Here is a 27,254-nt window from a genome sequence, read left to right as displayed (position 1 = left end):
ATAACACTACAATTCACACAAAAAATGATAATTTAAAGCTAGAAAGTTGGTTGAAGAATTTAAACAATAATAAAACATTATTCTCTAATCCCTAGTATATATTTCTTTAATATGCGGTTCGGTTCCAATGGTTCCTAAATTTCTAAAACCATAAACCGAACCGAACATAAACAGTTCCTTAAAAAATTAACCGAACTGAACCGCGAAACCGAACCGAACCACATTTTGCGGTTTGGTTCAGTTCGGTTCCATCGGTTTTGCAGTTTAAACCGGAACCGCTTACACCCCTATATACATCTGAGATAGGTCTTCGAGCATCTATTCACAACCTCGGATTGTCCATCAGTTTGAGGGTGATATGAAGTTGAAAGTTGTAATTGCACCTCTTGAAAAGCCATGAGATCTTGCCAAAACTTATTAATGAACACTGGATCTCTATCACTTGTGATGGAATCTGGAAAACCATGAAGCTTAAAGACATGATACCATGAAAGCTTGGGCTACAATAGTGGTAGTGTAAGGATGAGCAAGTTGAATGAAGTGAGCAACCTTACTCAACCTGTCCACTACAACAAATATAACTTGTTTACCATTCGAACTAGGTCAATAAAATCCACTGTAATATGTTGCCACACATGTTCAGGTATGGGTAAAGGCTGGAGTAACCCTAGATAGGCAGAAATATCATATTTGCACCTTTGGCATATATAGCATTGATGAATGAAGGTTCTGACATCCTTGTTCAACCCCTTCCAGTAAACCATATTCTTAGTTCTTTGAATAGTTGCATTTCTGCCTGAATGACCTCCTGAAGTTGTCTCATGGATCCATTTCAATAATTCATGCCTCAATGAATCATCTTTCCCTACCACCAACTTGCCTTTTCTCCTCGATTCTATGTCATTCCATGTTAATGTGGATGTTTAGCTGGAGCAGCTTGCACTTGATTGATTATTCTTTGAATACTAGCATCACCAATCCAAGTTCTCTTAATTCTTTCTAACATATCTGAATCCACAGTGTGAACAATTAATACTTGACATTATGCACCTTCCATTCGAGACAAAGCATTAACAACCACATTTTCTTTCCCTTGCTTGTATTCAATAGAAAAGTCAAATTCCATAAGCTTCACCAGACGTTTTTATTGAAATTCAGTAGTTAATCTTTGATCTAGTATATACTTTAACCTCCTATGGCCAGTTCTAATGATGAAGTGCTTATTAAGCAAATAATCTCACATTTTTGAACTGCAAAAACCACATCTAACAGCTCCTTCTCATATGTTGACATAGATTGTTGTTGTTGATTCAACATCCTACTAATGAAAGCATTAGGATGATTGCTTTGCATCAAAACAACACTTATTCATTGCACTGATGCATCCACTTTAATGGTGAATTGCTGTGCAAAATCAGGTAAAGCTAGCACATGAGCAGTTGTCAACAAGTCTTTGATCTTCTAGAATGCAGTCTTAGCCTCAAGTGTCCACCTAAATTGGTCTTTTTTTAACATTTCAGTTAATGGTTTTGCAACAGTTCCATGCCCATTGACAAATCTCCTATAATATCCTGCAAATCCCAAGAATCCCCTTAAATGTTTGAGTGTTTGAGGAAGATGCCAATTTTGCATTGCACTGACTTTAGCATGATCTATTGCTACACATTCTGCTGATATGAAATGACCCAAGTATTCCACCTCTGAACCCCAAAATAGCACTTGGACTGCTTGGCAAGTAGTTGGTGCTCCCTCATCCTAGCAAGCACTAGTTCTAAATGGACAAGATGTTCATCTAGAGTACTGCTATAGATGAGTATATCATCAAAGAAAACCAGCAAAAGCTTTCTAAGAAAATCCTAGAAAATAGAGTTCACCAATTTCTGAAATGTGACAAGTGCATTTGTAAGCCCAAATAGCATGACCAAGTATTCAAAATATCCACTATGTATTCTAAATATTGTCTTGTGAATATCATTTCGACTCATCATCACTTGACGATACCATGCCCTTAGATCAATCTTAGAGAAGATGCTTGAACCATGCAACTCATCCATGAGGTCATCAACCAAGGGAATAGGAAATCTATCCTTAACAGTTCCTTTGTTTAATTCCCTATAGTCCACACATAGTCTACATGTACCATCCTTCTTCCCTACTAATACCACTGGACTTGTATAAGGGCTATTAGTAGTTTGAATAACACCAGAATTGAGCATGTCTTGGACTAATTTATCAATAATATTTTTCTGTTCCTTAACATACTTGTAGGGCCTCTAATTTACAGGATCCACATTGTGCAACAAGGGAATCCTGCGATCATGTTCTGCTCTACTTGGTGGAAACTGAGTAGGAGTGCTAAACATATTAGCATAAGCTTCTAAGATGTGCTCAATTGGAATAGGTATTTGAGCTGTTTTTGCATGAGTGGTTAGAGAATGTAGGAGAACCCCTTCTTCACTTCCCACTTGAATCAGGGACAAATGCACACCCTTCTCCGTTGTTTTTTCCAAACTTTTAAGGTGTAACAGTTTTGCAGTCAACATGTGTTGCTCCCCTTAAGACATGTCTTCTTCCTTGTAGAGAAAATTACACGGTCAATTTGTTGAAGTTTCATGTAATGTCTCCCAAGGTAATTAACCATGCAATGCCTAAGACTATATGACAACACCCCAAGAGAAGTAACATGACATCTAAGCTAAAGGTGCTCTGCTGCAAAGTCCAAGAAAAATTCCTCACTGTTGAAGAAATTGGCACCTTGGTTCTATATGCTACTGTGACCAGCACAGGTTGCAGGTTTTCAATCTTACACCCTAGCCTCTCAGCTACATTTTTGTCCAGGAAATTATGAGTGCTACCACTATAAATCAGAATGTGGAGAGGCCTCTTGTGATACTTCCTATTAACCCTCATAGTTTTGAAACTAGCCACTCCTGTTAAGGCGTTGACAGAGATATGAGGTTCTTCACTTGGTTTTACCCTCAATTCTTGCACCCTCTTAGGTTCAACCATCTCATCTTCCAAATCATCCACTTCCAACAAGTGAATTTGCAGTTTCTTGTGAGTCAAGCTATGTTCTGCAGAATAAGGTTCCTCCCAAAAGTATCATAGTCATTTGGCCCTCCTCTCATTCATATAAGCTGGTGTTAAACTTCTATTGAGTCTTGACTTTTCCTTCAAGACTTCTGAATCAGAAGCTAATGTAGGCTTAGTATTGAGCAATGGCCTTCCCCCCAAGATACTACTATTTGAATTCTTGATCTTGCCACTACTATTGAGATTTGGACTTGCAGCTTCATACAACTTTGCCAAAGTGAATGCTTTTCTGATTGTCTGAGGTTGAAACATCCTGACCATCATCTAAACATCAGTTTTCAACCCTCCCAAAAAGCAACTTAAGATGTAATCTTCATATAAATCCAGTGATAACAACATCAAACTCTTTATGGTACTCATCAATTGTTCCCTTCTGCCTCAACTTCATCAACTCGGCCATAGGGTCATCACACACCACACCAAATCTTTCCGGCAAGGTCTTCACATATTCCCCCCATGTAGGCAAGGAGTTAACCCACATAGACCTGACATACACATGATGCCATTTTAGAGCTTTGCCTTCAAAGTGCATAATGGCAAGTTTCACATTGAAATCTTCAAGAGTATTATCCACCATGAAATAAGTTTCACACTGATATAACCATTCTTTTACATTTGTGCCATCAAATCGAGGGAATTCTATTCGAGATAATCTTGTGTGACAAGCATAAGAATAAGGGGGAACACGACCACGAGCGTTATGGTTGAAATCTTTACCTCCAAAGCCTGATTTAGGTGGCATGGAAGAACCTTCTGATGTTGTATTCTGCCTCATTATCTCTTCAAATGAGTTTTTGACTGATTCAGTCATGGATTTCAGCCAAGAACTCATCAGTTCTGCCATGTGTAATTCCAATTTCTCTGAAATTCACATCTCCAACCGTTCCTCAATTTCTCGTGCAACAACTTGCTTCCGAGTAGATTCGGCCATCCCTTCTCCGAAAAAAAGCTCTAGATATCAATTGATGTGGGTGTTTATGGAATTCAAGGAATTCTAAGAAGAAGACAATGAATTTAGAATATAGAAGAGGAATTCTTATGAATTGAAGAAAAGAATTCAAACAATCTTATTTAAGTGACCAAGAATTTCAAGAAATTACAATGTTTGAGAGAGAAAAGAGAAGAATTGTGAAATATTTCTAAAAATGGATATCAGTTCTAACTAACAATTGAAAATAGCTATTTATAGCCTAACTATCTAAGGCAATTTACAATAATACCCCTTGTAATTGAATTAACCATATCAAAGCACTGGTGATACTCATCATCATAAAGTAAAGTAATTGATTATCCAAATTGGGTAAATGATTACTTGGTCCTCAGACTTGTACAAATATCTAAAGAGATATTGGGTAACTCATTACTCAAAGTAAGTAAATGATTACTTGGATATCCAGTAAGGTTGAGTAACTAATTACTTTGGATGATTAACCGATTACTTGGGGTTGCTAGAAAATTATGGGCAGAATGAATGAGTCATCTATATGAGTAACCGATTACTTGACAGTATATATATATACACACATATATTGGGAGCGATTCAAGTGCGAACAATTCTCATATAAAAATTGTAAGAACAATAAATTTCAGCCTTACAACCATATATTGAAGGTTCAGATTAAAAGTTACTTATTGGTCATATGATCACGTCTTTTAATCTTGACTCTTCCATTAAGATCCAATAGTCCATATAATTTTTTATCATTTCTCACAATAACAATTATTCTCACATGAGTCATTATATATATATATATATATATATATATTATATATATGACGACTCAAGTGAGAACAATTATCATATAAAAACTATGCGAATAATAAATATGGGTCTTACAACCAATCATGTATGGTTAGGAATAAAAGTTAGTTATTGGTCACATGATAGGCATGTGTATGCATCTTTTAATCTTAATTTTTCAAATAAGATCTAATGATCCATATATATATATATATATATATATATATATATATATAGGGAAAAGTCAATTTTTCACAATCTGAAGTTTTCTCCTACTTCTCTCATTTCACACTTGTTCCAAAATCCAAATCCCTCAAAATCTTTCAGATCATCGCAGTTTTGAGTGAAACTTTCTTTAAAACTTCATATCCTTATCAGAAGTTCTATACTTTATATGAATTGCTTTGTGTTATGTTATGTTTAAACTTCAAATTGCCTTGCGGAGAAGAAATTTTAAGTTCATGTATGGAAAATGGTTGTTAAACAAATGACCTTGACATATAAGTTACATTCACTCCCCATATTTATGTTTTCTTGGGTATTATTGTTTTTTCTAATTTTGGATAATTTCAAGAGCAAGAGAAAGGTTTAGTCATGTTTGATTTCTATTTTAGAGCATTGAAGTCATAAAGAAAGGGAGAGATATACAAGATAAGAGGAGTAAAGCTAAATCAAAATCAAACAAAATCACAATGTTAAAAGACATGGTTTGTAATCATAAAAAGGGGGACATTGTGAAGAAGAGTCTCTTCTTGACCTCTGCTAAATTTTGATGAAGATACCAACATCAATAAGAGAAGAAAAAAGGTTGAAGGTTTTGAAGAGTGAAAAACACAAGTTCATATATAAGATTCTATTTACTTTCTAGTGTAGGGCCAATGACTGATTAATGTTATGATAATCGATTAATTAGTTCGACAACAAAGTCTAGTAATCAATTACCATGTGATAGCAACTGACTACTGTATGTTGTATGCTGGAAGTGTGGTTTCAAATTTGAAACTCAACCAATACATACCCAAATGAATTTGTATCTTACCAAACAATTTCAATATCTTGGAACTAAAAATTGGAGTCCTTCTAAACTCTATAAATATTATCCTAAACATCTAAAAAAGTACAACATTTTTATACAACACTTTCATACACTTTTGGAAACAAACCTTCTAAGTTTTCTCCGAAAATTTTCTCCACTTTCAATGTTTCTGAAAAACAAGAGCTAAGTGTGATATTGAGTTAAAGTATTCTTGAAAATGATTCATACATCAAATAGAATGGGTTTAATGAACCTAAGCCTTTTGGAAAAGTCTTCTTATACTTCATAAAACCAAATATCACAATAGGTTTGGTGAATGTTCATGTAACAAGAAAGTTGTGTGCTTTCTTGAGGGAAATGAAATATTCTAGAAGGGAGTCTTGGAGTGAGATTTGTAACAGAAACAAATTGAATAGTGGAAATCTCTTGAATCAAGAATAGGGAACTAGACATATCATTCGGTTGAAGAATATACACCAATATACATCTTCGTGTAAATCTCTCTAACTTTATCTCTTTAAATTTCTGCAACTTTTGTTCCTAAGTAAATTGCTTCGGTTCAAAAATCTAATTTATATTTTAAAAAGATAGTGGATAAGAATTCATTTGTTTGTCTTCCCTAAATAGTCCTCAAACCCATTATCTCCAATATGCTAAACTGATTTATGCATTCTTTGAACTAATAATGAAGGAAACTAATTAACATGCCTTCTTTGATTATCGACAGTAGGTCATGGGCGTAATTAGTAATACAACAAGAAGTGGCTATATAATGTTCAGTGTATATACCTTCTATTCATTGTATATGCATTATATTCATGCATTCATCCTATAGACTACCCTTGTAAACAGAATGTAACTGCCAATAACTGAAGAGAATAAAGTACATCATGTTAACAGGATATTACTTTATCTCCTTAAACCAATTAAAATATTACACATGTCCAACTTTATATATATATTTAAATTATTAAACAAAATAGAAAACATTCTCCTTCTTTTTTGTTGCTGCAGAAACACTGTTATCTTCTATGTTTCAGACCATCAATGAGAACATTGTTTCCTAGCTCCACTTCGCCGCCCACGGCCCATCAATGAAAATTCATTATCTTCTAGTTATTTTGTCCCACAATGCAAACCAACTGACAGAAAAAGAAGAAAGGAATCACTTTGATATTTTGAATTGATGCGTTATTCTTCAGTCCCATTTCAATTTCTTGACAAATATGTGACCTAAAACCCCAAATTCCACAGCATATGCGATGGCTTCCAAATCGCTCTTCTACATGCCACCACCATCTTAGCTACGTCGTGAACGAGACCTCCGGCGAATTCTCTGTCCAATCCATCTTCACTTCAGATTCAATCATGTGTGTTCTGTTACACATGAATAAATGAAGTTTTACACCTCATCGCTGACCAATCTTCCCCTTCAAATACCACAACCCAATATGTTCCCCATTGCCATTATCTTGTCTGTTACACATGTGGTAATGACATTCAGGTTGTTGGTATGTGGCAGAAGGTGACCATGGGCTTTGTTTAATAATTTAAAAATATAAATATAAGGTAGGACATGTGTAGCATTTTTATTTGGTTAAGTAGATAAGTAAACTCCTGTTAACAGGAGGTACATTATCCTCATAACTGAATTCTAGTTATAACTACAATTAAAATCTTTTCCCACCAAATTTATGATTGTATAAATTGGCTGCTTATGGAATAAGCTAACCACTTTTAGCTCATTGTTCATCCCTCTTGTAATCATTTTTCACTTCTAATAATACACAAGTCTCAGAACTCTTTTAATTCATAGAACTTTGTGCAATGTCATTGAATTTCTTCGGATTCTATCATGAAATTGTAGAAGTTCTATATCAATTGATATCAAAGATTTTTTCTCGGAAGAGTGTAAGAAATGGTAGATTCGACTCGTAGACAAGCTCTATTGAGAGAAGTAGATGATTGATTGGAAAGTTGTACGACTAAGATTGAAAAGCATATGGTTGATCTTGTTGGTGTTATGAAGACCTTGATAGAATCATTGAAAGGCACAATAGATGAATTGTTAAAAAAAATAATATCTTTGATTCTAAAGGTCCATCAAGGGAAAGTTTGCCAAAAAGATCATCACGGCTTCAAACTCCTAACATGTGATTATCAAATCATAAAAACCAATCTGCTTAACCTTATGGAATTAGGTTGGCTAGGATTGATTTTACTCGTTACAATGGTAAAATGTGAAGATTAACCTAGAAGTTATACAAGGATAAAGTTTTAAATCGACAACATGCATATTTGAAATCCATGAGGAGCAACCATATGCTGAATCGGGAGGAATATATGGATCCGTTAGTTGAAAGATTTAGGAGGTGTGTGAAGACCCCATGGTAGAGTTGATGATCTTGAGACGAAAAAGAAAAATAAGTAATTATTGCGAGGAATTTGATGCTATAATCACTAGATTGGATCTTTTAGCTTAACACACTCTCACTTGTTTACAGGGAGGATTAAGGCAAGACCTACAAATTATAGTAAAATGTTTAAGACCAAACAGTGATGAATGCCTTCACTTTAGCTAAACCGTATGAATTAGCCAACATTCATGAGGAAAACAGTTTAGTTAAGGTAGAATCGCTTAAACAGAAAAAATGGAAAGCTTATACTGCCCAATAGACGCATTCCAGTGTGAAGTGGAATGATTAAATGAAGTAGTTAACATATATTTAGAGACTTATTTAAGACGCATGTATGCTGATAACCCTCAACAATAGTAACAATAGTCTAAATGGATTTCAATAATAGAATGGTGGTATAATACCATTTATCACATTGATATTTAAGCTACCCCATATAAAATTGTATATAGTGTAAATTTGACTTGATTTATAGAAGCCTATCAAAAAGGGAGGAAAAATTGAAAGTATTGAAAGTTTCATTTGGTTAGAGCTCAAAACCGAATGAACCAAATAAAGATAAACATAGGATTGATAGAAAACTTTAAGTGGGTGATTTAGTATACTTGAAATTACATCCATAATTTTGTAGTTCCTATGGCCGATGAAAACTAGCTCCCAAGATTTTTTTGGCTCATTTCCATTACACAATCAAGTAGGAGGAATAGCTTACAAGTTGCATTTACTTTCTATCTCCAAGGTTCACAATGTATTTCCATGTATCTCAGTTAAAGACAATTAAAGAAATATATTGGCTGGGTAAGAGTATATTTTTCATTGCCTATCATTATCAATGATTGTCTTGATAAAACAGAATCAAGGTTATCCAGCATGAACTAATTAGAATATGTGGAGATAGAGGAAATTGTATACTATACAATCAGATAGTAAACAAAAGAAATCAAAATTAAAAATAAACTAATCAATCAAGAAAAAACTCCATATTGCTTTGAGTAAGTTAATTTTATACACGCTATTTTTATTTCTTGTTCAAGGGGATGGCAAATAGCGCAAATGTCTGGATTTGAACTCAAGTCCCTAAGCTAGAAAGGATCACTAACTCAAAATTTCAATGCAATGTAGAGTAAATCTTAAGGCGACTCAATATAAAAGCCTCCAACCTAGTTGAATATAAGAGGATAAATGGATGCAACCTTACTCTTACAAGCAAGAAAGCTATTTTTGAAGATTTAGACTCATAACCTCCAAGTTACGAGGCATTAACCTTAACCTGGTGCCAAAGGCTCATCCTCAATCATACCAAAATCCAATTAATATTTGCAACAAAACACGACATAACTACATACAGCTTAATATTTGAATGATATACTACAAACACAATCATCATATTAAAAATAATTATTTCTATAAACTCAATCCTGATCAATTGATCTAATGGACTCATCAAGAAAAAATGGACAGACACTTATTGATATGCAGTTTATTCTTTGTTACACAATCTCCAGGGTTGACGAGGCTACAAAATCTATTATTATAAGTATACAAGCAAATTGGGTTGACACATCCCCATTTTCAGATAAATAAGCAATGTAAAAAAATGATTTTACCATCTTTTTGTATGAATAAGTTTTACAAAATTTCAAAACATACAAATCAGCAAGCACATATTGTGCCCCTCCAAAGTTCCAACTTACTCCAGCTCAGTCTCTACACTAATAAAACCTCATTCTTCAGTTCATCAAACTTGCTTAAAGTATGATAATAGGCCTAAGCCTGCAACAAATGCAGCTCCAGCAGCAACAGCACTATAGGCTGAGGCCCATGACTCTGAATTTGCATACTCTAAACTTGTGGAATTGGTCCCTGCATAGTCTAAATGCAATCTTAATCCCTACAGAAAACATTAATCCAAAGTCAAACTTTTTGAGGCAGAAAGATACCTACAAATATCTTCAACAATAAGTTCGACTCCCAATTATACATAGGCTTATGTTTTATTTTTTCGGGAAAACAAACGTTATGGCTCTATTTGCGAGTTAGGTTATGGAGGGAAGGGAAAGGAAACACTTCCGGGTATGAAATACACTTGTGATATGACTTTGAAGTCTTCTCTTTCCCTTTCTTTCCCTCCAAAACTCAACTCGCAAACGGACTCTAAGAGAGAAGGCTACCCAACCCCATTCTAAGACAGGTCATCAACACAGTTATTGTACATGCAAGCCACCTAAAGCCTTTCAAGCTACATGCTTCAATCCTTTATGTGGAGCAATTCCTAGTTAGCTGCAGTCTATTATAAGCATTCAAATCATTATTTGACTAGTAAACATTGCTGGGGCAATCATAGAATTGCACTAAACTTTAAAATGCTTTTACACACATCAAATAACAGTTTGAATGAGAAGATTGGTAGACTGCGTCCAACTAATAATTTCTCCATAAATTGAGAGCTTAAGCTTTCGGAATGATTTTTAGATGCTATTGAAGTCTCTATAACCAAATGGCCAACGGTGCATTGCTTGTAAGTTGTATCCCTTAATAAGGAATTTTAGCTGAAGATATGATAGACCTGTGTGCTGACATAAATTGTTTCTAAGGTTTTCTATTACCTTTTTGATTTGTGATCCCATACCAAAATATAAAAAACTGACATGACCCTTAATCCTATCTTGCCCTAAATCAAAATTTCTTCAGAACTACAAATTAGATTTCTCTTCCAGCCAAAAATAACCCCTTCAGGACTTGGGGGAAACAAACAAACCTTCAAACCAGCAGTCCTCGCGTGGTCCACAGCAGCCGCAAGATCACTGTCTGAAGCTAATACAACTTTATCGTGATCTTCGTCTTCATACTACAAACAAAAATTTTGGCAAAATGAGGAAAGATGTCAACTTGACCTTCAGAACATAAGATATAATATCTTAAAAAATACCATAATTTGAGGCAGATTGTTGGGCTCAATATCATCACCAAGCCTCTGAAGGATTGAAGTTATAACATCTGTCATGCTCCCAGTATCTGAACTTGCAAGGAACCACACAAGCCACTCAAATGATACTTTTCTTCTTAATACATAATTAACTTCAGCTATGCTGACTTGATGCAAGAATATGTAACAGAAAATATAGAAAACCAACTATATCTACCCTTCTTTTTCTTGTCCGAGTATAAATAAAAATAATAAAGAAAATAAGAAACCCTTCTCACTGAGAAAATCAGAAATCCAAGAAAGAAAGAAAAAACAACCAAGGACCCACCACAGCCCCACCCCAAGAAAATAAAGATCCAAAACAAAAAGTCACGCAGACAAGTTTATCTATTTGATATTACTACAGCCCTCCCTGTCAATGCAGAATTACAGTGAGGTATAAGACTATAATGAGGGATGCATTGGACAAAACACGTGGAGCCAAAAACACAAAGAAAAGAGGGTGAAGAGGTGTATGGAGAAAAAGGAGAGAGTGGGGTACTGCATTAACAAGGATAGGTGAGGGCATGTGATTTATGAAATAACAAGCAGTCAGAATAATCCCATTTTGCGTGGTGCCGAGATGTCTATTTTTGCGTTGAACAATCCCATTTTGTTGAGGTGTATAAGAATATGAGGTTTGATGAAACATGCCATTAGTGGTCATGAAATGTTGTAATTGTAGGGACAAGTATTCACGGGCATTATCATTATGTAAAGAGGGATAGAAACACCAAATCGTGTGTTAATTTCGTGATAAAAAAGCAAGAAAATGGAGAATAACTCTGGTCTATTTCATTAAGAATAACCACGTACAACAAGAGAAATCATCAATGAAAGTTACAAAATAGTGAACAAAAACAAAGGGGGGCGACGCTCGTTGACCGAATTGATTGAGATATTGACCACAAGTATGCTTCCTTAACTGACATGACTTACAATTTAAACTAGATAACTTAAAAGGCTAGGCACCAACTTGTGAAGCTTATGAAGATTTGATAACCCAATTGAGCATGAACAATAAGTGGTGAATTTGTAGTAGTGCCATATCTTGGGTGAAGATAAGTAGTAAAGGCTATGAGATTCACATCTGATATCAATCGTCTATCCTGAACTTTGGTCCTATAAGGTAACATTATGGTTAGTAAAGATAGCATTGTAATTGTGAGACTAAGTCAAACGTCTGACTGAAATCAAATTAAACGAACACTCTTGGGCATAAAGCACATTATGAACAGATAAGGAATTGAGGATTTTGGAAGTACCAATCCCTTTATATTTGGTTCCAATGCCATTAGCTGAAGCAACAGTAGGTAAGTAAACAAACTTAGAAAGTGAGGAGAACAAAGTCTTATTGCTAGTGATTAGGTCAGAGGCACCTGAATCAATAACCCATGGACCAAGGGAACGAGATTGAGGGATGCAAGCAGAGGAAGCACTAGTGTGCACAACCGAAGAAAAAGAACCAAAGTTGTGGCAACTTTCAAACCATTGGATAAAATCTGCATAGTTAATGGGAGTAGGCTTAAGTTGAAGCAAAGTCTGAGGATGTTAGTTTAAGTTGCATTAACAGCACGTGGTGGAGGGTTCCCAAGTAGTTTCCAACACTGATCAATAGTGTGTCCCAAACGATGGCAGTGATCATACTTGGGACGATTCTTGCAGTTGGACGAAAATCCCCAATAGCATCCTTCAATGTTATATTGAGAGACAAGGACATCGGTAATGTTGGGTTTATTTAAGTGTGAGGTCCAACATTGAATATGCGAGGAGGAGTGAAAGAGTTTATAAGTAGGAAAGGCCCATGAAACTAATTAGGTTTTGATTCAAGACACGGTGTCTCACTTATGGCTCTCTACTCTTCTCATACCCCAGTAACAATGGAACTCCCCGGTGGTTGGAGGCTCCCCAGTTGCAGTCTGGTCCAACAAGTGATATTAGAGCTGATGGTTTGGTTGGGACACAGTGGACTTAAGAGGAAGCGGACCGGAAAACGTGTGGTACCCACACTTGAGGGGGAGATTGTTGGGTTTATTCAAGTATGAAGTCTCACATTGGATATGCGGGGAGGAGTGAAATAGTTTATAAGTAGGAAAGGTACATGGAACTAATGTCTTAAGGTTTTGGTTCAAGACATGGTGTCTCACTTATGGCTCTCCATTCTTCTCATACCCAGTAACAATGGAACTCCCCGATGGTTGGAGGCTCCCCGATCGCAGTCTAGTCCAACAAGTATCACCAAGGCCAAGGGCAACTGATATGTCCAAAGCAGACTGCACTGGGACCTTGAGGAGTGTTGACGATGTTGTGGACAAAGTTGGAACAGTCGTAGACCTTAAAATCTGATCACATGTAGCAATGTACTCCGGAGGCAAACCATAAAGTGCAAGGATCATAAAGGTGATGTGTTACTCAAATTCTCTCTTCTTTTCAACCGGGCCAGATGCAACTGAAAGTAAAAGTTCATTAAAATGATGGTGGGACACAACCAAGATGGTGGGACATGGGACCATCAAACTTCGTAAGTGCAATGTGGGTCATCCAATCATGACACACATCACGCCATAAAGACATTGAATGTCATTAGTGTGGAGTTCTTTGGCCCAAGTCCAAATCAAATCACATGTAAGATGGGGACCAAAAATTAGTTTGATGGTGGGTTGAAGTGTTATCTTGATGACACTACAAATTGTGCATTAATCATCTCATTCTTTCGACGTTCAACCACATAAACTTCTTCCACCTTCTTAGTGACACGTTCTTTATACCCTTGACCAGTAAGCCATAGTTCAATGTCCAAGTGTCATAGTTAGAACCATCCAACTTTTCCATAGAGAGAGGAGAAGTGATGTAGTTTGTGAAAATGGTATTGTCGATCGTAGACAGCTTAGAGGAACCAAGCGCTGCCATAAATGACCAAAGGAGAAAGAAAAACATGTCTGATCAAAGTACAGCAGCTGTTTGCACTAGAGTGGGGGTTGTGTGCACCGGAAATGAGGTTGTTTGTACCAGAAATGAGGTTGTTTGTACCAGAAATGAGGCTGTTTGCATCAGAAATGAGGTTTGCACCAGAAATGGGACTTAGCACTAGAATATGGGTTGTTTGCATTGGAATGCAAACACCTGTGAGCCAAAACAGAAAACTATGAGCAGATCCTCAACTAGAAGGACAAGGCGGCCACCGCACTGGGAAGAGTGATCGGAACAGCGACCGGTCGTGCTATCACGCGCGGTGGAAGGTGCGGCTGAGAGGAGGGCGGGGGGGTAGGAAACACGCCGAAAACCATAAAATTAAGGACAGATCCGGGACCAAGAGGACAGGGCAAGTCTTGCAATGTGAAAATTGACTGGAATGGCGGCCAGACATGTCTTCTGTGCGGCGGCAGTATCAGAACATGCCCGGAGAAAAAAGGCTCTCCTCTTAGGCTCTAGATACCATGTCGAAATAAATGAAGGAGAGGAAACTTTATTTTTATTAATGTTAAAAGATGTACATGTGAAAAGATAAAGAAAAAAGAAAGTAGGAATCTTGAAACTGAATATAACTCGGGCTTTTTATTGAAAACAATACTAATTACAATGAATTAGCTTATCCCTTTAAATAAAGGGAAAGCAAAACAAAATGTAACAAACTAGTAACTACATAAGGTAGTTACTGATTTTAACAACCTAACAACCAATTCTGTATGTGACAATTGGACATTTTGCATGTGACAAATATGTCAATTTACTCAGTAGAAAGAAATAACAATAACTAACTCTGATTTTCTAATATACCCCCTGAAACTGAGGGTAGTTGACTAAGGAAGTTGAGTCAACTACTCTAAGTTGCTTCCTTAGAGTTAAAAACCTAGCAGTGGCCAAAGGCTTGGTGAGCACATCAGCTATCTGAAATTCAGAAGGGGTGTGTTTTACTTGAAGAGACTTTGCTTGAATTCTATCTCTTACAAAAAAGAGATCAAGTTCTATGTGTTTTGTTCTGTTGTGAAGAACATGATTGTGAGACATGCTCACTGTACTTAAGTTATCACATAAAAAAAGAGGAACTTGATGTGGGATCTTGAGTTCAGAAAGTAAGGACTCAACCTAGATCATTTCTTGAGCAGCAAGAGCAAGGCTTCTGTATTCAACCTCAGTGTTGGATCTAGAGATTGTTTGCTGCTTCTTGGACCACCAAGTGACTAAGTTAGGACCAACAAATAAGCAAGCCCCTGATATGGACTTTCTGTCATCAAGATCAGTGGCCCAATCTGCATCACATAGAGTTGTTAGGGTGATAGGAAGAGAGGAATCAGAGACAACAGGTTTGAGATGTATGCTAAGATTGAGAGTTCGTTGTAGATATCTTAGGATCCTTTTGACAGCAACTCAGTGTTGTTCAAGAGGATTGCCCATGAATTGACACACCCTGTTGACACTATAAGCTAAGTCAGGTCTAGTGATTGTAGCATATTGAAGGGCTCCAACTACTGACCTGTACATAGTAGGGTTATCAAAGGCTTTTGACTCAGTTTTGGTTAGCCTGCAAGTGGTTGCCATAGGAGTGATGTTGGGTTTGGTAGATTCCATAGTGACTTTCTTGAGTAGGTCTTTGATATACTTGGTTTGAGTGAGAAACAGAGAGCCATCCTTAAGGTGTTTAACCTCAATTTCTAGAAAATAGTCCAAATTTCCTAGTTTCTTGAGTGCAAAGGCAGTGCTGAATTTGTCAACAAGAGCAGAGATTTTTGAGTTTGATGACCCAGTGATGATTATGTAATCTACATAGACTAAGACAAACAGTTGGTAGGTGCTAGTGTGAGAGTTGAATAAGGAATTATCACATTTGTTGTTCTGAAATCCCAACTGAAGGAGGGTGCTTTTGAATTTCTCAAACCATTGCCTAGGAGCTTGTTTGAGACCATACAATGCCTTATTTAGCTTGCAGACAGTAGTCTTGTTACCATTATGAAAACCAGTAGGCTGGGTCATGTACACCTCTTCATTCAGAACACCATTTAGGAATACATTGTTTATATCAAACTGTTGAATAAACCATCCATAAGTAACAACTAGGGTGAGAAGTATTTTGATAGTGATAGGTTTGACCACATGAGAGAAAGTCTCATTGTAATCAATTCCTGGTAGCTGGTGGAAGCCTTTTTCAACAAGTCTAGCTTTATACTTATTGATTGACCCATCAGGATTTTCTTTAATCATGAATACCCATTTACAGCCAATAGCCTTCTTGTGTGGAGGTAAGGCACCAAGGGACCAAGTTCCCAACTTTTGCAAGGCATCATACTCTTCTTGCATTGCTCTTTTCCATACTGGACTAAGAAGGGCCTCTTTGGGAGTAGAGGGTTCAGTATGAGCAAGAAATAGACTTGCAAGACTAGGTAGGATGGACTTATTTATGCCAGCCTTGGACCTAGTTGTCATAGGATGAGAAGGTAGAAGTGCAGGGGTTGGAGTGGATGAGGATGAAGTAGATGTAGTGGTTGTGGGTAAATCAAAGGAATGAGAGATGACAAGATTATTACTAGAGTTTGCAAGGTCATTAGTAGAGGAGGTATGGTTAAAGTTGGGAGAAAAGGAAGGATTAGTTTGATTGTATGAGGTTACTATTTCAGTGGAGTTAGAGTTTGTAGGTGCATGGTTAATGTGAGAGGTGTGGTTGTGGTTAGGTGAATTGTTAAGAGAAGAGGATAAATGATCAGGGATGGTGGGAGAACCAGGTTTGGAAAGATTTTTGAAGGGAAAAGTAGATTCATTAAATTTAACATCTTTAGAGATGCATATTCTGCCATCCTTAGATAGACACTTATACCCTTTATGCATAGATGAATACCCTAAGAAGGTGCATTCAGTGGACTTGTAGTCAAGCTTCTGAGTATTGTAGGACCTGAGTAGAAGGAAACATGCACATCCAAAAACTCTTAGAGATGTATAATTTGGAGCAGTTCCATATAGGTTGTAAGAAGGAGATTTATTATTGAGGGTGGCAGAGGGGAGTCTATTGATAAGAAACACAGCTATAGCAAAGGCATATTTCCAAAATGTTTGGGGTAGACCAGCATAGGCTAGCAAGGTTAAATCTGTTTCAACTATATGTCTGTGTTTTCTCTGCCTTGTTGGTGATGAGTATGGGAACAGGATAATCTATGTAGAATACCTAGGCTGGAGAGGTAGGAAGTAAATGGTCTGAATTAGAGGTAAGGGACCCTTTGAGAAGAATGGTATTAGAACCCTGTGATTTGACAAAGCACTCATTAGGATTAAACTCAAAACAGCAATTGTTATCGTTAGCAAATTGAGAGACACTAATTAAGTTCTTAGTAATAGTAGGTACAAGAAGAAGATTATGTAAGGATAAAGACATATGAGGGTTTAAAGATGTTCAGAACCAAACTTTTCTGCTGTTTGGTGAACCATAGTACGGTCTGAGGTAATATGGTTGGTGGCACCTGAATCTGGGAACCACAAATAGTGCTTGAAATCTGATTCTCCAATACTTACATTCATGGCATAGGGTGGGTAGCTAGGTGTGCGTGGATGTTGAGTCCCATGGAAGGCTTAACGTGGGACAGGAGGTCTAGGGTTAGGCATAGGAGATGTGTAGTATGGATAGTATGGTGCAGAGGGAGTGGAATAGTTTTGGCCAGTATATTGAGTGGTTGGTTTGGAGGAGTTGTGGCCAGGTCTTGGTCCTCTAGATAAGGGAGTGTCGGTTGGTAAAATGAGAGGGAGGGTAGGGGTAGGGGTAAGGATAAGCAGAATAAGGGTTGGGTATGTTGTAGGAGGCAAAGTAGCACCATGTTATGTCATGGCTAGATATGTTGCAGTGAGTGCAGAAGAAGCTGCTTCCAAACCCATTTGAGGGTCTGCCACCTCTATTAAATCTTGCACCTCTTCTGTTGGAACGTCGCCCCTTTCCGTTATTGAATGAATTAGGAATTGAGTCATATCTATGGGTAGGAGAGGATGTTGTTGGTGGAAAGTTAGGATTGAAGTGTTGAGGATTAGATGCAGATTCAGTGGACTGATGTGAGGTGGGAATAGTGGCTATGTTAGCTTTCAAAGTATCAGAGACTGCTTTGTGCTTGTTCTTGATGAGTCTTGACTCAAATGTCAAGAAGAATTGTTCAAGTTCATTGATAGAAGGTGGGTTAATTTGGCTTTCAATGGCAGTGATGACAGTTTGAAATTCTTCACCTAGTCCATCAAGAATGTAGTCTATATGCTCAGCAATTGATATATGTGTTCCTATAGATGCTAGTGAATCAGTGATGGCTTTGATTCTTGAAAAATATTTTGAAATGTTATCGTTGCCTTGAGATATGGTGCGCAGTTGAGCCCTAAGTTGTCTGCTTCTAGATTTGGTGTGGGCATTGCAAAAAGAGTGAAGTTCATCCCACAATTGAGAAGATGATGTACAACCAATAACCCTTGTGTGTAAGGATTCAGAGATTGAGTTAAGAATCCATGCAAAAACAGTCTGGTCATGCTCTTCCCAACTGAGATATGTGGGGTTGATGTGACGATAAGTGCAGTTAAAGTCAGACAAGAATTTTGGTGGAATTTCAGTGGGATGAATGAATCTTATGGCTCTGTTTGACTTTAGAACAGAGACCATAAATTGGCACCCAGTGAGATAGTTTTGCTCACTAAATTTAGTAGAAGGGATTGGAAGTGAAAGTGACGGGGATACAACTCGAATAGGAGGAGCAGATGTATGGGAAGGTGGTGTAGATGAAGGATCTGTGGCAGTAGTCATAAGGGCCATTGATACCATATGAAAAGATAAAGAAAATAGAAAGTAGGAATCATGAAACTAAATATATCTCAGGCTTTTTATTGAAAACAATAATAATTACAATGAATTAGCTTGTCCCTTTAAATAAAGGGAAAGCAAAACATAATGTAACAAACTAGTAACTACATAAGGTAGTTATTGATCTTAACAACCTAACAACCAATTAACAACCAATTCTGCATGTGACAAATTGACATTTTGCATGTGACAAATATGCCAATTTACTCAGCAGAAAGAAATAACAATAACTAAATCTTATTCTCTAATAGTACAAGTATATAAAAGAATATAAGAAAATATTATGGGCCTGCATGTCCCGAGCCTTACTAATATTCACAATATCAACAGGACTAAACGCAAGTATATATTGAAACCATTATTTTTATGTTGTCACAAATAGAAGGGAGGGCTGAAAAGATATGTTAGGTAACATATGATAATTTGCATACCGCATGTGAATCTATGCATTCTGCCCTTCTTATCTTGCACTTTGAAGGAAAATGTATTTGACATGCTTGAAGAAATATAAGGAAGGGATCTCCCTATTTCTCCTCCCTCAGAAGCCATTATCAAGGAATTGTCACTGATATGTAATCAATAATGTGTAAGTACATTAAAAGACTTGAAATAATTTTCCAAACAATTACAAAGCATTAACCTTCGGGTTTCATCATCGTCATCATTTGGAGTTGAGACCATGGCTGAATCCCAAAATCTTTGCATCATGGAGGTGGCAGCTTCATTGTTGCCAACCTATTTATTGCATGAAATCGACACCATTGTTAAAAATGTTTGGTAAAAAAATCTCAGATCTTTCATGAAAAAAGAGAATATTGGTATCATAGTATCTGCAAATTCACAATTAACTGGGATGCTTGCATATTCCTACTAGAAGTGTGCTTTTATTCCTATACTGCTTGGGTTTGGCATAAGGTTTCCATTATTTCAAGAACATCATTTAAATCTATTGGTCTGAAGTATTCTCGACCAATGTCTGTTTTCTGCTTCCCAGCTTGGGCTGTTAGCATTTCTACCTGGGTTCCCCGCATTGTTTGGCTCCTCGGTTGCACCCTCCAGCATGGTCAATATGACTGCACCATTGTCGGACATCAAGGTATGTCATCCTCTTCCTCCACTACTGTGCACCTTATGATCAGAGAGATTCATCTCCATGGGAATATGTTAATCTCGAAGTAAAAGAAACAGGAAAGCCTATTGTTACTTGCGATTTTTATATCCCATGAATCCCATCGACCATGCTGTATCCTATATAAATCATCTTTAAATGTGATATTTTCATATTCATATCCAATGACTTTCTTTATCCATGCAATGTAGGTTAGAAAGATCTGTGCACATTTCTTGCAGGATAGTGGAGAATTCAACCTACATTCTTTAGCTTTGGAGGGAACTCAGGCTACCACTAAAATGCTGAACCAAAGTTTCCCAAAGGGAAAACTTTTTCTTAAGACATTGAAGTGACAGCTGAACAACTGTTTATTTATTTATTTTTAAGTATTCGCTAACGTTAGTTAAAACATGATATTGGACTTTCAAAAGGAAGGGGCCATTTAAATAAGGATTGATATTTGGTCAAAACATGTAGTCAAAAACATGCTTATAAGACATGTCTAAAAAGTTATTGCATAAAATATAGAAAACATAATATTGGACATTTCAGCCTCAGTCACAGATTTATGAGATTATCACCACCAACTTACTAAAAAACAACCCTCATGCTTTAATAAGGCCATGATTTGATTATTTACATCAGGAAAGAACAAGGAATAGTAGAACCTTATAACTCTGTAACTGTAAGATATGACTCAATGTAGCTAAAATAAATGGGTGATGGAAAACAAAAGGAAATAAAATTTTGCCAGGTTTAGGACTAAAATGCACACTGTAGATAGAACTACTTATCATTAATAGCCATACATGTAAAGATATCAATACTTATCAGTTCATGGACGTAGTAGTCAACAGTACGTTTAGTAAAAAAACCAAAACAGCTAATTTAAAGATTTGGGAAACTACATGGTTTTTCTAACACAATTCAAGCTAAAAGCTATGAGTTTACATACATATTGTCATTTATCCCACTTTGAGGCAACAAAAATTTAATAGAGGGTCCATGTAATCAGCAGCATTGAGTAATACAGTCTATGATAACACACCTGAATTACTGTCGTTACAGCAGCATGAGTGACATGAATCACATCCACAACAGCAACTACACTACCATCTGTTTAAATAACCACTGAAATCAGAAGGAAAAAAAGATTGACAAACCTCTTCCCCATTCCATATATGATCATGGTTTTAAATTGCAGACTACATCACGTGATGCAGCCGAACCATTTCAGTAGTGGTACAACTATATCATGCCCCAACGCAACTACAACTGCAATTTAAAACCTTGATCACCATAGTTGCATTACCTCTATCAACCACAGGAAGATGCAAAAATTTCCCATCATGCATAGTGTGAAGTGCATCAACAATAGATGTATCAATGACTGCACATTCAGGATTTGGAGTCATGACCTGCATATTGTATTGCATATACATCAAATAAGACTGACAAGAAGGGTGAATGATCAGAATGACTATTTTTCTTATAGAACTTTGTAGAAAAATATGGTCCTAGACACTACATGATCTAAATGTTAGAAAACCAAAGAATGAAAAACGGAGACAAAAGTAAATAGTTTCTTCCAAGCAATGTCCAAGTAAAACGAAGTACCTTCTCAACAGGAGTTGATTCGAGGGGAAGCCTCTGCGTGATTACCCGCATCAAGATATCCTTTGAACTGAAATTTTTATGCAGACATTATTCATGAAAAGTAAGGCTACATAGGCAGTTGGGGAGATGGCAAAATGAAGTTTCCAGGAGAAAAAAAAAAGAAAAGCTGGCAATTTTAATTGCTACAAAACTCACGTAAGGATGCCACGAGGTTTGCCATCAACTATCACAATAGCAGAACTTGCACGAAGTTCAAGCATCTTCTTTGTTGTTGTCAAAACTGAGTCTTCTGGTGAAACTGTTACTACCCTAAAAAGTGCCAGAGTTAGTTAAAGTAACTTGGATGGTAACTTCATTACTCTAGCATGCAGAGCAATTAAAATTGAAATACTTTTTCTTCAATACAAACAAAAGAAGGCATTACCTACTTTGAATTATCGGGAATGATTGTGGACAAAGCTGGCTTGAATATCTGCTCCCGGAGAGTCTCAATGAATGATAAATTGGAGACTGTGGAAAGATCAAATTAGCATGAAATAAAACTTAGCCACTGGAACTTCGAAGCTAACAAAACCATGACATCTTTCAAGGATGACCTCATTACAAACCAAATAGCTAACCATGCAAAAAGGAGATACTCTACAAACCTGAAGCAGATGATCCCCATTGTTTTTCAACACCTTCAACAGCTGCTGCAATTGCATTTCCTTTCTCAGCTGCCCTTTCCATACGGGCAATGGCATCATATAAACACTTTGCTATGTCGAGTAAGGCAACAACTTCTCCATTCTCCACCACAGGTAAATGTCTAAATTTCCCTGTCAAAGTGTGTCAACCCTGTATTAAAAACGCAATATGTGATGGCAACTAATATGAAAAGGTGAGTGTGTATTACAACCAACCTTGCACCATCTTTTGCAGAGCTTCAACAGCAAGACTTTCAGAAAGGACAAATGTTGGATTCTTAGTCATAACCTTGGAAACAGATGTCTCTTCGAGATTAATATCTCGAGCAATAACTCTTGTTACTATGTCCTTTAATCAGAAAAAGTAAGACAGAAAATATATATGTTAAAACTGCAGAAATCCAGCCAGTCGTAACTTTCTTTTCTTCCTTGTTAATGGATGAGAAAAAAGAGACCAAGTTATACCTTGTCTGTGAGGATACCACAGAGCATGCCATTTGAATCAGTTAGTAATAGAGCATCTACTCTACGGGCAGCCATCCGACGGCAAGCTTCATAAATAGTTGCTGTGTCAGGTACTGTCAAGGCCTTTGAAAGTCGCAATGATTTCACTGTTCGCTCTCCCGTCAATCCCCTGATCGAATTCCAATTTCCAAATAGAAACAAGGCATCATCTAATCGAATGCATTTAATAACAACTCATGAAAAGCATCAAGCTTCTCTAGTAAAACTTTTTAGACAACAACTAATCTATTTTGAAGTATAAGTCGGCCCAGTGCACGAGGCTCCTACCTAGATGGATTTAGGGAGGGTAGATATACGCAACCTTAGCCTCACAAGCAAAGAGGTTGTTTCCAATATTTAAACTCATGAAAATGGCATGATCATATACCTTTGAAACTGACAACTCAATCAAAACTTTAAGGAGGAAGATGGAGAAATTCATGTATAGGCTTATTCCATATTCACTTTGTGGACTCACCAGTCCCCATTTGTTTTGTGCGTAATACAATTATAAAGTAAATATGAACTATGTCCATACAAGAATTCCTCGAAGTAGATGGCTGAATTTCATAGAAGAAAAAGATACATTTACTAAGTAGAAACAAAAGAGATGTGAAACAATGAAATATTCCACTAAAGTGTTCATATAAGTGAAATTGATAGCTAGAAGCCTAGAAACTATTTTGTACTAGCAGAAGTATTCCAATACATTTATGCTTTGTGTGTTTTTGGAAAAATTATATGACAAGTTTTCCAATAAAGTGAAATTGATAGCTACAAGCCTAAAAACTAACCCCAAACAGGTAAAGTACACCATCAAAGTCATAGTTATTTTATTAAAATCATTGTAAACAAACAGTTAGGCAAGACTTTGACACCCCATAATTATTTGACATTGACACTTACTGACTTTTGCAATTATGGCATCAAACAACCAGAATATATCTGCTTCTAAAAGCCAAATTCATTGGAAGAGAGCAAAAATAGCTATTTATAAATATTTCATATGATTAAGAGTTTTTAAGTACTGTATAACCTTACTTTTTTTATTTATCTTTCTTTTCCAAGACAGCTTTTAAAACTGAAAACAGAGCAGATTAAATGAAAAAGATGTATGGCAGATCAAAGGGTTTTGATTCTGAGAAAATATACCATCTAATTGAAAAATATAAAAAAAGTATAAAAATTTGAAGGTGTTACTTTCAATTTAGTCCTTGGGATTGCAAGGACAGGTCATATTAGTCAGAGTCAATTTGATCATATTAATTCTTATGCAGTATGTTATAAGCACAATCAAATTGATACTCATGTGAGGACCACATTAATAGACCTTAACACAGTTTCAGGAGCTAAAAAATGGACCGGCAATACATAAGGCTCCCACTTGATGGAGTCTAGGAAGGATAGATGTGCAGCCTAAACACCACAAGGCAAGAACCGGGGGAATGTTCACCATCTATGATTTGGGGGACTAATATGATTGGTGCCTAAGGGTTCGTTTGCGAGTTGAGTTTTGGAGGGTACAGGAAGGAAATACTTCAGAGTCATCTTAGAAGTGTATTGCATAGCTTTGAAGCCATCATTTTCCATTCATTCCACTCTAAAATCTAACTCGCAAATGGACCCTAAGGTGTAATTGATTTAGCTTCCAAAATAATATTCCAGCTTAAACAATTCAGTAGTAGTTGCCGAACACCTTCCACCTAGTTTTGAAGCAGAGCCATTTTTTGCAACAACAATCTTAACCAAAGAGGGTGAGCCTCTACACTGCCTTATGACCTGGAGGTCCCGGAAACATTCGCTTGCGAAGGTAAGATTGGTATATCTACCCTCCCAGACTCGTGCATTGACCGCCGTTTTAATAATATCTGAACCAAACATCCTCTAAAACTTAGATTGCTCAAGCATATATATTACAAAAAAACATATGATATGAATACTGATTCGGAACAATAAAGAAATAGAGTGATTATCGAAAAACCATCCTACAGAGGGGAGCGTATAGATGACAAAGATTTTCGAGCAGTAGAGTGAGGCACTCCAGACTCAGAAGTTCTCTTAGCAGATGAAAAACTCCTTCTAGAAGAATCCCTTTGACTTGCCATCTTCCTTTACAAACAACACAATCGCTGCAACTCAACCAAACCAACTTCAACCTCAAATCAAATCAAATAGACAAAAACATAAACCGTTGAAGTAATCTGAAGTCAACGTTTAACAAACTCACCCAAATTTGAATGGGTGAAGAGCACAGGGAAGGGGGAACTCGGAATATGATCGGAGAATGGGATTCCCGGTGAAACTCACCGGCCGGCGAGGAGAGAAAGTGGGAGAAGGAAATTAGGGGAACCCTGACAAGAAGGGGAAAGAGTTTAGAGAAAATTGGAGTTGAGAGTTTCAACGCAATTCGAATTGGGCCAATGGTAATTTTCCACGTCAGCAATTCATTTTGTCACGTGTGTGAGGCCTCTAAAAGCATCTCCTCGGTGGTCCTCAAAAAAACGAATCAAAATCCTCCATATCAAAAATATGTTATGCCTCTATAAAATTGAATGATATTTTGTAAAACATTTAAATGCATTAATATAGAAATTAAATGATTTCTTTTATTTATTATTAGTTAAAATCTTATTAAATTAGTATATAGAAAAATTTTGTTATAGAAGATTTGGATTAAAAAACGGATTGTCCATAACTTTTTGTCATTGGGAGTAATATATATTTTTATCCGTAAATAAAAGAATTGTTCCCTAATTAAATCTTTTTATTTTGACCAGCATCATGTTTCTTGGTCTACTGATTACTTCATAGTTCATTCAGTTTTTATTTTTAAAATTTGGTAACTCCCATTTTATTTTTAAAATTTGGTAACTTCCGTTTTTTAAAATTGGTGACTTCCGTTTTATCACCGTAACATTGTGGCTTTGTCTCCAAAGCAAACTATTTTAGATTGTATTCAATCAAATGATATTTATTGGATTACAAAAATATTTAAATTTTAAGTGAATTAATTAGAGTAAGAAGTTGTCAAAGTGCGTGACTCCTCCTATGTAGATTGATTGTTAAAATGTTGAATGATAATGTGTGTATTAATATAAGTATTGATTGAGTCAAAGAAATATTAAATTTGGTTAGATTATATATATTTATGATGATAAATATGTGATAACTATAATATTGTATATGTAAATGATGAATCAGTTTAAAAATGATTTATCATTTGAAATATATTGTTACCTATGTTTGACAATTAAAAATATCAATAACTATTGATGGGAATATAAAACACTTATATATTTTTAGTTTATGCAAATAATGATTGGCCCAATATAAGATGACTATTCGGCCAAAATTCTAAACATATCTATAATAATAAATATGTGATAATCATTAAAAAATTCACGTGAATAGTTAGTTGATACAAAGAAACGCTTATTCTTTAATATGATTGATTATTAGTATTTGATTACAACATTTAGTTTGTCACTTCGAAGCTAATATTTTGTCCACAAACAATAATAATGCGCTAGGTAACTTTTGATAGACCCCGTCATTATTTGAACCAGCATATTGACAGACATTGTCGTGTCTGTCAACCCACTTTCATATCATTCATAATGTGTATGTAGTTTACATGTTATAAATGTCAAATATAATATTTTGTGTTAAATATTGTAATCAAGTTGAATTTATTCGATTGGTGTAATGCTCAATTTTTTTAAATTGAACATTCACGTTCTACATTCTATTGAAAAAACTGATAGTTATAATGTAGGAAAGTATAAATAATTAACCAAATAACATGGAACATATATCGGGTAAAGATAGGCATTGGGTTATATATAGGTTTTTGGTAGAAATTAGAAAATAGTAAGGGCAAAATAGGGAACTATAATAGAGTATTAGTTTGAATTTTTCCTTTTAGTAGTATAGATAGATATTAATGTTATTCTTTATTCTACTAATTCATCTACTTTTATAAGATATGCAAATATCTATTATACACTTGTCCTATGTGTCACTAACTTCTAAGAGTTAAGAAGAGAACGTTATATCTTGGCTCAAGAAAACTGATGTATATATAAGTTGTAGACGTCATGATAATTTGTACTTTTAAGGAATTTAATTATAATTCATTAGAAAACAACAAAATATATTATATCATTATATTATGATATATATGAGGAATTCGTTTACACTCAAATTGAATTACATTAATATATTCAATCTCATTTGTGTATTTTTTCAAATCCAATAGACCTGAGTGGAAG

General features: G+C 35.9%; 1 protein-coding gene across 3 annotated transcripts; it reads right to left on the bottom strand.

Annotated features, from left to right (window-relative positions):
* On the bottom strand, positions 9,678-25,385 carry LOC109329748 (CBS domain-containing protein CBSCBSPB5-like). 3 transcript variants are annotated; one of them, XM_019563539.1, is made up of 15 exons: positions 25,211-25,385; positions 24,973-25,112; positions 22,945-23,113; positions 22,696-22,828; positions 22,441-22,611; positions 22,222-22,303; positions 21,989-22,102; positions 21,794-21,860; positions 21,489-21,594; positions 21,225-21,292; positions 19,706-19,800; positions 19,497-19,630; positions 11,217-11,302; positions 11,046-11,135; positions 9,678-10,178 (listed from the first exon to the last, which is right to left on the bottom strand). In XM_019563539.1, the coding sequence occupies exons 2-15, from the start codon at positions 25,086-25,088 to the stop codon at positions 10,026-10,028; spliced, it is 1,584 nt and encodes a 527-aa protein (XP_019419084.1). In that variant the 5' UTR covers positions 25,089-25,112; positions 25,211-25,385; the 3' UTR covers positions 9,678-10,025. The 3 variants fall into 3 exon arrangements, with proteins under 3 accessions (XP_019419084.1, XP_019419092.1, XP_019419101.1); XM_019563547.1 differs by having other exon boundaries at positions 24,973-25,118; positions 25,211-25,221; XM_019563556.1 differs by lacking the exons at positions 24,973-25,112; positions 25,211-25,385 and adding an exon at positions 23,372-24,215.

This window comes from Lupinus angustifolius, chromosome LG02, assembly GCF_001865875.1.
Source record: "Lupinus angustifolius cultivar Tanjil chromosome LG02, LupAngTanjil_v1.0, whole genome shotgun sequence".
Classification (NCBI taxonomy): domain Eukaryota; kingdom Viridiplantae; phylum Streptophyta; class Magnoliopsida; order Fabales; family Fabaceae; genus Lupinus; species Lupinus angustifolius.
This window is presented reverse-complemented; position numbering and strand designations above follow the sequence as displayed.

Excerpts from the sequence above, each read along its gene's own strand:
- LOC109329748 (XM_019563539.1), bottom strand. The coding sequence starts at position 25,088 with ATGGCAAGTCAAAGGGATTCTTCTAGAAGGAGTTTTTCATCTGCTAAG. Across the intron at positions 21,861-21,988 it reads AAACCTCGTGGCATCCTTAC|TTCAAAGGATATCTTGATGC; the intron begins GTGAGTTTTGTA and ends TAAAAATTTCAG. Across the intron at positions 10,179-11,045 it reads CGAGGACTGCTGGTTTGAAG|GGATTAAGATTGCATTTAGA; the intron begins GTTTGTTTGTTT and ends TGTTTTCTGTAG.